The sequence below is a fragment of the Cucurbita pepo genome, chromosome LG14, assembly GCF_002806865.2.
Source record: "Cucurbita pepo subsp. pepo cultivar mu-cu-16 chromosome LG14, ASM280686v2, whole genome shotgun sequence".
NCBI lineage: Eukaryota > Viridiplantae > Streptophyta > Magnoliopsida > Cucurbitales > Cucurbitaceae > Cucurbita > Cucurbita pepo.
The window spans coordinates 992861-1003168 of record NC_036651.1 but is presented as its reverse complement, the minus strand read 5'-3'; the positions used below and the strand labels follow the sequence as shown (position 1 = coordinate 1003168).

The following is a 10308-nucleotide window of genomic DNA, read 5'->3' as shown; positions in this document are numbered from 1 at the left end:
CAAAATTCTATATTTGACTGTTGTAATTTGTTAAAGAATGAAAAATAGAATTGAGATCTATAAAATTTTAATTATATCTATAAAAAAAAAAAAGGAAAATTTGCTCTAGCTTTTTAGCTGTTATTGAAAAGTAGTGGCAAAAAAATTTCATATTCTTTCGAAAACGAACAATAATAAATCAAAAATCTCGGGTTAGAGTTAAACAAAAGTCAAAATGTTGCTAAACATTCGTATGTGTCTAATAGGCTCTTGAAATTAAAATATCGTCTCTAAATTTATAATTTATATAAATTTTTTAATATGTTAAAAACGTACTGGACACAGTAAAAGTTTAAGTACCAAATAGACATGAGGGATGAAGGAGAAGAGGACATTATTGAAGAAGGCTCATGATTGTCCTTTGACATAATTGAGCAAAGAGACATTCTCGCTTGTTGAAATGGAATTACGAAGTCTGTGCACAAACATAGCCGTCAATCACACACAGCCATCACATGGCTCACATCTGTCTTTTCTGCAATTTTCTCTGCCAACTGAAAAGCCCCATAATGCAATCATAATAATAATATTAACATTATTCTTCTCTTGATCCAATGCTCTTCTCTTTGCCAAAGCCATGAAACTCTTCCCTTTTGGTTTCTAAGCTTCCAAGAACCACACTTTTCCATCCAAACAAGATGACCCAGTTCTTGAATCTTGCTCTTGGAGTGTTTTTTGTTCTGGGTTTGGCTGTTGTTCTTCTCATCTTCTTGAACAGAAGGGGAAAGGGGAAGAATGGCGATGGATTCAATGACTTGGAGAGGAACCAGCAGAGTGTGAAAGGGGCGGAGGAGCGTGAAGACTTGCTGACATTTCAAGGTGGGCAGGAGCTTACCATTTTGGATATCTTGGAAGCTCCTGGGGAAGTCATTGGCAAAGCCAACCATGGAACTCTGTATAAGGCTTACTTGCAAGGTAGCAGCACGGTGCGGCTGCTTAGGTTTCTGAGGCCTGTTTGCACTGCTGGGCATGATGATTTTGTCAGTGAAATTGAGTTTTTGGGTTCCATAAGACACCCAAATTTGGTGCCTCTTTTGGGATTCTATTCAGGTCCAAGAACANTAGTATTTAGTCGTAATTTGATAGTTTACGTTTACGATTTAATTCATTAAATTTGAAAATATTTTTTAAAAACGTAATTTAATGAATATGAAAACATAAAATATAATTATATTTTAGAAACATTCCCTTAAGATCTGTGTTTTGATTAAAGTTTTAATTATTTCTTTAATTTGTTTAGCAAATCATCATTAATAATAGCATCTAAGCTTGCAATTGAAGGCAAAGATTGATAATTACATTTGGTAATATAAATCCAAGAAATAATGAGGAACATATTTTGACTACACATACATATCCAAGTAATTTGATTTTTTTATAATTAAAATAAGAATTTAAAAATTTATACAATAATTTTACTTTTTAGCGTTTTGAAAAATTAAATTTATTCAAACAACTCACTTTCTTTTATTGATATATATTTTTTTTAATTCAAACAAAAAAAGTAAAATAAAATAATTTTTAATGGGTAATTATTGTTTCGTAAGGAAATGAAAGTATGTGGTTTGTTGGATGGTGACCAATGAAAATGTCCTTTGTTTGTTGTTAGTGTGATTATGTGTTGACAAAGTTGTTTTTGTGGGTCACTAACCAACTTAAAAAACACTCGAGAACCTTCTAATAATATTTCCATTTTTAAATTTATTTATTTTTCAACCCCTTCGAACAAATAAGAAATATATAAAAAAATTCATTTATATGAGACTGATTATACGATAGTTCAAAAATAGTTTTTAAAAAATTTGATAGGTACTTATATATGACCTCTACCAACAGTGCACACCTCTTTTATAATGGTGTGAAAACCTCTTTAATAGACACGTTAGGAAAAAAAAAGTTTAAAGAGAGCAATATCTACTAGAAGTGAGTTTAGATTGTTACGGGTGGTCTCTAACGAATTTTCTTAAATAATGTGACCATGTCGTAGTAGATATAGAAGAATGTCGAGTCTGTAAGTGTCGAATCTAAATTAAAATTCTAGTACAAATTTTAAGAAGAAATGAACTTTTTAATTTAAAAAAAAAAAAAAAAAATCTTAATAGTAGGAGAAGAAAATGTATTTTTCATAATTTTCTTTCTTATTTTAATTAATTAATTAATATTAATAATAATAAAAGAAAAAAAGAAAAAAGAAAAAAAGGGAGTAGATCCATGTGTGTGAGAGAGAGATCACATGATAAATAATTTAATAATATTCATAAACATTTATTTATTCGAAACATTATTTCATGTTTTTTCTTGGATAGATCACCAAGGGAATCTTTACACTATTAAATTATATATTCTCTCACCATTTGTGAGAAATTATAAAAAAATAAAATTATACATTTAATTTAACAAAATTCTATATTTGACTGTTGTAATTTGTTAAAGAATGAAAAATAGAATTGAGATCTATAAAATTTTAATTATATCTATAAAAAAAAAAAAGGAAAATTTGCTCTAGCTTTTTAGCTGTTATTGAAAAGTAGTGGCAAAAAAATTTCATATTCTTTCGAAAACGAACAATAATAAATCAAAAATCTCGGGTTAGAGTTAAACAAAAGTCAAAATGTTGCTAAACATTCGTATGTGTCTAATAGGCTCTTGAAATTAAAATATCGTCTCTAAATTTATAATTTATATAAATTTTTTAATATGTTAAAAACGTACTGGACACAGTAAAAGTTTAAGTACCAAATAGACATGAGGGATGAAGGAGAAGAGGACATTATTGAAGAAGGCTCATGATTGTCCTTTGACATAATTGAGCAAAGAGACATTCTCGCTTGTTGAAATGGAATTACGAAGTCTGTGCACAAACATAGCCGTCAATCACACACAGCCATCACATGGCTCACATCTGTCTTTTCTGCAATTTTCTCTGCCAACTGAAAAGCCCCATAATGCAATCATAATAATAATATTAACATTATTCTTCTCTTGATCCAATGCTCTTCTCTTTGCCAAAGCCATGAAACTCTTCCCTTTTGGTTTCTAAGCTTCCAAGAACCACACTTTTCCATCCAAACAAGATGACCCAGTTCTTGAATCTTGCTCTTGGAGTGTTTTTTGTTCTGGGTTTGGCTGTTGTTCTTCTCATCTTCTTGAACAGAAGGGGAAAGGGGAAGAATGGCGATGGATTCAATGACTTGGAGAGGAACCAGCAGAGTGTGAAAGGGGCGGAGGAGCGTGAAGACTTGCTGACATTTCAAGGTGGGCAGGAGCTTACCATTTTGGATATCTTGGAAGCTCCTGGGGAAGTCATTGGCAAAGCCAACCATGGAACTCTGTATAAGGCTTACTTGCAAGGTAGCAGCACGGTGCGGCTGCTTAGGTTTCTGAGGCCTGTTTGCACTGCTGGGCATGATGATTTTGTCAGTGAAATTGAGTTTTTGGGTTCCATAAGACACCCAAATTTGGTGCCTCTTTTGGGATTCTATTCAGGTCCAAGAACAGAGAAGCTTCTCATTCATCCATTCTACAGGCGAGGAAATCTAGCTCAGTTCATCAGAGGTATGCAAGCTAATATGTTTCTCTTCATCCAATCAATAAGGATAGAATCTTGTTAAACTAACACATGAAGCTGAAACAAAGTGTGCTAATTTGGCAGATGGGAATGGTGACTCGCACCGATGGGGAGTAATAAACAAGATCTCGGTCGGTATAGCGAAAGGGTTGGATCATCTCCACACTGGCTTGCAAAAGCCAACAATCCATGGGAATCTACAGTCGAAAAATGTTCTTTTGGATCGGAACTATGAACCGTATGTCTCGGATTTCGGTTTACATCTACTGTTGAATTCCTCTTCTGCTCAAGAGGTACTTGAAGGTTTAGCAGCTAATGGCTACAAAGCTCCTGAAGTGATCAAGATGAAGGATGCAACAGAGGAGACTGATGTTTATAGTTATGGGGTGATCTTACTCGAGCTACTTTCGGGGAAGGAACCGGTTAACGAAAAGCCAGCTTTCGATGAGGATTTTTACTTGCCTAACTTTATGAGAAATGCAGTTCTTGGACATAGAATTGCAGATCTGTTCCATCCAGAAATACTTCTATATAGCAGCATTGATGGAAACAATGTTACTGAAGAAAAGATTCTCAAATTCTTTCAGCTTGCAATGGCGTGTTGTTCGCCGTCTCCTGCTCTTAGGCCTAGTATGAAGCAAGTGCTTCGAAAGCTCAATGAAATCGGAACGTAATCGGGATTGTGGAGTACGTTTAACCATGGAAGGCGGTCGTAGGGGGGAGTTTTAGAACACATTGGTATCAGTATAAGTCTTGAGAGGGTATTGATTCTGCTGTACATATGTGGAATACTATTGGAGCTAAGGGGCAAAGTTTTGGCATCTAAGGGCTAAAGAAGGTGTAACATTTTGGGATTTTTGAAGAAAACTTTGTTATAAGATCCATGAATGAAGCTAAGTAGTTCTTTACTGAGTGTTTTACATGAATAGCTTTCTGGTTTTTAGAACAAAGATTCAATAAAACATAGCTTTCTGACATGTTTTTGACATTAGTTTAAGCTGTTCTTCCCAAGATCTTGGATTTATGAACAGTTTCTCTAAAACCTATCCTTAAAAGCAATTTTTTAAAACAAAAGCAAAAGGCTGTTTTTCAGAACAACTCATAAACAAGTTCTAAATTTGAGATTCTACCTTCTGTCAGATATTCTTTAACAGCAATTCTATTGTAAGAGCTCAAGCTCACCGCTAGCAGATATTGTTCACTTTTGGGTTTCCCTTAAGTTTTTTAAAACGTGTATGCTAGAGAGAGGTTTTCATACCCTTATAAAAATGTTTCGTTCCCCTCTCCAATCGATGTGGGATCTCACTATCCACCCTCGAGGCCCAACATCCTCGCTGACACTCGTTTCTCTCTCCAATCAACGTGGGATCTCACAATCCACCTCCCTTCAAGACCCAACATTCTCATTAGCACTCAATCATCTCTCCAATTGATGTGGGATCTCACCATCCACCCTCCTTCGAGGCTCAACGTCTTTGCTAGCACACCGCGTTTTAAAAGAATGTTTCCACATAAGAAGTTACATCATGCATACAGTAGAGACTTTAGGTTAGTAGAAAACTAGAGTCGTTACAAAAAATGAATGATTGACGAACATATAGCCATTCTAAGTTTCAGTAGCTTCTGATAGTTAAGGGTAATATTCTGCAGACCTCCATAAGTGAGTTCATTTTAACTAGGTGTTCTAGACTGCTATACCAAAAAAGAACCGCTACAAATGGATAACAGATCTATCTTTTGTTCGTTCATGTTCTTCTTTCCCTATTTGCAACAGTAATATACTGAAATAATTTCACTTTTGGTTCAAATAAAAGATGGGAAATCAGATACCCACAAAAGAGTATTCCCCTCCCTACTTTTTTCTATACTCATCTGATTCTTTCCCTACAAAAATGGCTATTAAATTTGCCACTTTGGTCAGACAGCCATGTGATTTCTTCATCTTTCTACAACTAAGGGCCCTCAAGCTAACAATAGCAGAGGAATGTGGCACATGCTTCTTCCACAGCTCTTATCCATCCAACATTGATATTTTAGATCCATTAGATACTCATCTTGACTTTTGTCCTTCAGTTTTTGGTTCAGATTTCAATAGTGATCGTAAAGAGTAAATGTATAATATTCACTCATATATCCTTGTGTGATATCCCACATTGGTTGGGGAGGAGAACGAAACACTCTCTATAAGGGTGTAGATATCTTTCCCTAGTATACGCGTTTTAAAGTTTTGAGGGAAAGCTCGAAAGGGAAAGCCCAAAGAAGACAATATCTGCTAACAGTGGACTTTGCCCGTTACAATGGTATCAGAGCCAGAAACTAGGTGATGTGCCAGCGAGGAGGTTGTTTCCTGAAGGGGGGTAGAGACGAGACGGTGTGCCAGTAAGGACATTAGGCCCTGAAGGGAGGTGGATTTGATGGGGGGTCCCACATCGACTGAAGAAAGGAACGAGTGCCAGCGAGGATGCTAGGCCTGGAAGGGAGGTAGATTGTGATATCCCACATTGGTTGGGGAGGAGAACGAAACACCATTTATAAGGGTGTGGATATTTTTCCCTAGCATACGTGTTTTAAAGTCTTGAGGGGAAGCTTGAAAGGGAAAGCCCAAAGAGGACAATATCTGCTGAACGGTGGGCTTGGATCATTACAATGGTATCAGAGACAGACACCGGGCGATGTACCAGCGAGGAGGTTGTTCCCCAAAGGGGGGTAGAGACGAGACGGTGTGCCAGTAAGGACATTAGGCCCTGAAGGGAGGTGAATTTGATGGGGATCCCACATCGATTGGAGAAAGGAACGAGTGCCAGCGAGGACGCTGGACCCTGAAGAGGGGTGGATTGTGATATCCCACATTGGTTAGGGAGGAAAACGAAACACCCTTTATAAGGGTGTGGATACCTTTCCCTAACAGACGCGTTTTGAAGCCTTAAGAGGAAGGCTAAAAGGGAAAGTCCAAAGAGGACAACATCAGCTAACGGTGGGCTTGGACCGTTACACCTTGTCTATAAGAAGCTAGAAGTAGATAAAAGTTTTGAACTCTTCTCATTATGCATATCAGATAAACATATTTCATTACAAACCATGGATTCTAAACTTCTCCATGTTCTTAAAGATGTTTCATAAAACCATGTTACGGTTTACTTGACAATTAGCTTTGGAAAGCTAGAAGATAATAATATCATATATAATGTGGTTCGAGAAAGACTTAGCTACCAAGACGATAACTTCTGCCACTGAAAGAAGGCTGATTAGAACCTTGCTGTGGTGGTGGTGGTGGTGGTGGAGAGGGAGAAGAGCGTCTTCGTGTTTGTGTTCGCTCCCGGGTGTTCGTTTGAGAAGAATTAAGATGGTAACTTCTTCCTCGAAAAGCAGTGCCAGCAGAAGGGTCACGTTGTACTGGAGAGTTGAATTGTGTCCCTTCACCCCAGTATGCTACTAGCTTGTGACTGGAAGGCCATTAAGGTTTCACAGAAGAATTAATGCAGCTCGCTGCTTCCCATTCCCATGCTTACAAATTTATTAGCTTCATTTCATTAAATTTCCTTATTTGCATATACTGTAATAAGAACACAAAAAACAAGGACATATGTAACAACCTAAGCTCACCGCTAGCAGATATTATCCGCTTTGGTCCGTTACGTATCGTCGTCAACCTCACAGTTTTAAAACGTGTTTGTTAGGGAGAGGTTTCCACACTCTTATAAGGAATGTTTTGTTCCCCCCTCCAACCAATGTGGGACCTCACAATTCACTTCCTTTGAGGCCCAACATCCTCCAGCCCAATCCCACCACTAGCAGATATTGTCCGCTTTGGCCCGTTACGTATCGCCGTTAGCCTCACAGTTTTAAAACGTGTTTGTTAGGGAGAGGTTTCCACACTCTTATAAGGAATGTTTTGTTCCCCCCTCCAACCAATGTGGGACCTCACAATTCACTTCCTTTGAGGCCCAACATCCTCCAGCCCAATCCCACCACTAGCAGATATTGTCCGCTTTGGCCCGTTACGTATCGCCGTTAGCCTCACAGTTTTAAAACGTGTTTGTTAGGGAGAGGTTTCCACACTCTTATAAGGAATGTTTTGTTCCCCCCTCCAACCAATGTGGGACCTCACAATTCACTTCCCTTGAGGCCCAACATCCTCCAGCCCAATCCCACCACTAGCAGATATTGTCCGCTTTGGCCCGTTACGTATCGCCGTCAGCCTCACTATTTTAAAACGCGTCTGTTAGGGAGAGACTTTCACACCCTTATAAGGAATGTTTCGTTCCATTCTCCAACAGATGTGGGATCTCATAATCCACCCCTTTGAGGCCTAGCGTCCTCGTTGACACACAAGCCCAAAAGGGAAAGCCCAAAGAGGACAATATCTGGTAGCGGTAGGCTTGGGCCGTTGCAATGGTATCAGAGGCGGACACCAAGCGATGTGCCAACGAGGAGGCTAAGCCCCGAAGGGGGGTGGACAAGAGGCGGTGTGCAAGCAAGGATGCTGAGCCCCGTAGGGGGGTGGATTGGGGTGTCTCACATCGATTGGAGAAGGGAACGAGTGTCAGTGAGGACGTTGAGCCCTAAAAGTGGGTGGATTGTGAGATCCCACGTTCGTCAAGGAGGAGAACAGAACATTCTTTATAAGAATGTGAAAATCTCTTCCTAGCAGACACGTTTTAAAAACATTGAGGGGAACCCCAAAAAGGACAACATCTGCTAGCGGTGGGGTTGGGCCGTTACAATATATATGTGTGTGTGTGTATATGCATGCATATGAATGTACATATTAATGTATGTAGGATACATCAAGAAAGGGGTTTTGAGGTTGAATTTCCCACCAGCAAGAGGATGTAGAACAGTCAAAAAATAATAAAGATGCCCTGCCACCATTCCCAAAATGTCTGGCATCAAGAGATCACCAAAGATTAGATTTAAAGCCAGCATTGCCCAAGGAAGATAGAATCCCTGTAGAATATCAATATTACCAATGAGAAAAAGAAAAAATCCCAGATTCGGAATCATCAATTAGCTGCATAAGTTGGCGAACTTAGAGCCTGATTGGAATGACTTTTCAAGTACTTCAAAACACGGAGAAACATTCTAATATAGGAAACGAGACAATCAAATCCCAATTAAAGAGATCTTCAGACGAACTTCATGCTTTCAAATGTGTTACTAACCTTCAACGAAACGACACCGTAGATGTTGATACGAGCATTTGGGAACTCACGACTCCAGATGTAGACAATCATGAAAACCAAAGAACTTCCCATGAATGGAGTCCAACAATATGGAATGGCTGCCATCACCTGAGGGTTAAAAAAATGCATAACCAATTAGTGATAGCAGATATCATCATTTGAAGGCTTATGGAAGTACCAAATATTAGGATTTTTGAGCTTAGTACTCAAAATGTTCAAGAACTGTCAAAATCATAGCTAATTTTCTCATTGTTCTTGTTAATGAAATTTAAGAACACCAATATTCTATGATGCGGACAACAATTTGCAAAAAATCCAAATCAAACTCACCAGAAGTGAAAGAGCTCCAAAAATCAACATCCACACATAGTCTGCAGTCCTTTTATCAAAGGGACCTCTCTCCAATGATACACCATATTTTGCTCTGTGAAGTTCAAATTGCATAGTTATTATACAAATATCATAAAAATTCTATTGTTTTTAGTTTTAGAACATGTTCGAGAGTGATTTTGAAAAGGTTAAAATCACAAAATCACTCTCAAACATGTTTTTAATCATTCAAAATCATTCCCAAACGTACTCTTAATCCTACTTCTAAGCTTCTAGCTCAAAAAATAAAGATGAACACTTGAAAGTGGTATGGTTTTTACATGATTATCAGACGAAAAGCAAACCGAAACGAAAACGGGCCGAGGAAGAAGAAGTTGGTAATGAGCCTCCAAATCTGTTCAAGAACGAAGCAGTTATAGCAAAAACATATTGAAGAAAACAAAATCTGGAAACTATGAATCCACAAAATTGTATTACCTGAAACTTTTTAATTACAAGACTGTAGATCAGAGCTATGTTCTTAGGGTCATAAAGCTGGAGATAGTAAGCAGCAGTGGTCATCAAACAGCTCACCCCATACACCTTGCTCACAGGTGGGAGTGAGTGATAATATCTAAAACAAGTTCAACAAGACAATAATGATACTCATTACACAACAGATTGATATACATCAAATTAACCAAGAACACAAAATGGGAGTTCATCAAATCCTCATAATTCTGGAAAAAAAAAATCAAAATTCAAGAAAAGATCAAGAGGGATTTGAGAGATTACTCTAAAGGGGTAGACATTCGCAAGAACTGTGGAACTTCGGAGCAGGACGGGAAGGTTGAAGCTACCGATGAACATGGATTTGTGCTTATAGAGCATTAAAGAAGTTGAAGGGAAGACTTCGGAAGTCGTCTCAGAGGGAACCGTGGGGCAAACCATGTGGACTATGAAAACTTCTGAATCATTACGCTTGGAAGTAAACCAACGCCTTTGAAGGATGAAGGGTTTGGAAAAATTCATCCATTATATGATGGGTCTGAATAATCAACGCAATGATATTGACTTACTCAGTTCCTTTTTCTTCCACTTCTATATATATAATTAATTTGTTCTTGACCGGATAATGGTCTATTCAATATCATTAATTGCTACAAGTGGGTCTTGGGGACATTGACTTGGATTAGATTAATTCATTTT

General features: G+C 37.9%; 2 protein-coding genes across 2 annotated transcripts; one reads left to right on the top strand and one right to left on the bottom strand.

Moving 5' to 3' along the window:
• Positions 1-482: 482 nt before the first annotated feature.
• Positions 483-4584, top strand: LOC111810875 (putative kinase-like protein TMKL1). Its single transcript, XM_023697693.1, has 3 exons — positions 483-1089; positions 3526-3594; positions 3692-4584. Exons 1-3 carry the CDS (start codon positions 678-680, stop codon positions 4279-4281), a joined length of 1071 nt encoding a protein of 356 aa, XP_023553461.1. The 5' UTR covers positions 483-677; the 3' UTR covers positions 4282-4584.
• Positions 4585-6623: 2039 nt separating this feature from the next.
• LOC111809906 (derlin-1.1-like) lies at positions 6624-10110 on the bottom strand. The gene is made up of 7 exons (XM_023696375.1): positions 9895-10110; positions 9598-9733; positions 9441-9514; positions 9121-9214; positions 8770-8898; positions 8394-8554; positions 6624-7050 (listed from the first exon to the last, which is right to left on the bottom strand). The coding sequence occupies exons 1-7, from the start codon at positions 9909-9911 to the stop codon at positions 6810-6812; spliced, it is 852 nt and encodes a 283-aa protein (XP_023552143.1). The 5' UTR covers positions 9912-10110; the 3' UTR covers positions 6624-6809.
• Between the last annotated feature and the right edge of the window lie 198 nt (positions 10111-10308).

What these genes read in the sequence shown, in the direction of transcription:
- LOC111810875 (XM_023697693.1), top strand. Translation starts at nt 678, where the DNA reads ATGACCCAGTTCTTGAATCTTGCTCTTGGAGTGTTTTTTGTTCTGGGT. An exon ending in TCTAGCTCAGTTCATCAGAG is followed by an intron (nt 3,595 to 3,691) that starts GTATGCAAGCTA and finishes CTAATTTGGCAG; the next exon opens with ATGGGAATGGTGACTCGCAC.
- LOC111809906 (XM_023696375.1), bottom strand. An exon ending in TTGTAATTAAAAAGTTTCAG is followed by an intron (nt 9,515 to 9,597) that starts GTAATACAATTT and finishes GTTCTTGAACAG; the next exon opens with ATTTGGAGGCTCATTACCAA. An exon ending in CTCAAAACCCCTTTCTTGAT is followed by an intron (nt 7,051 to 8,393) that starts GTATCCTACATA and finishes ATGGCCTTCCAG; the next exon opens with TCACAAGCTAGTAGCATACT.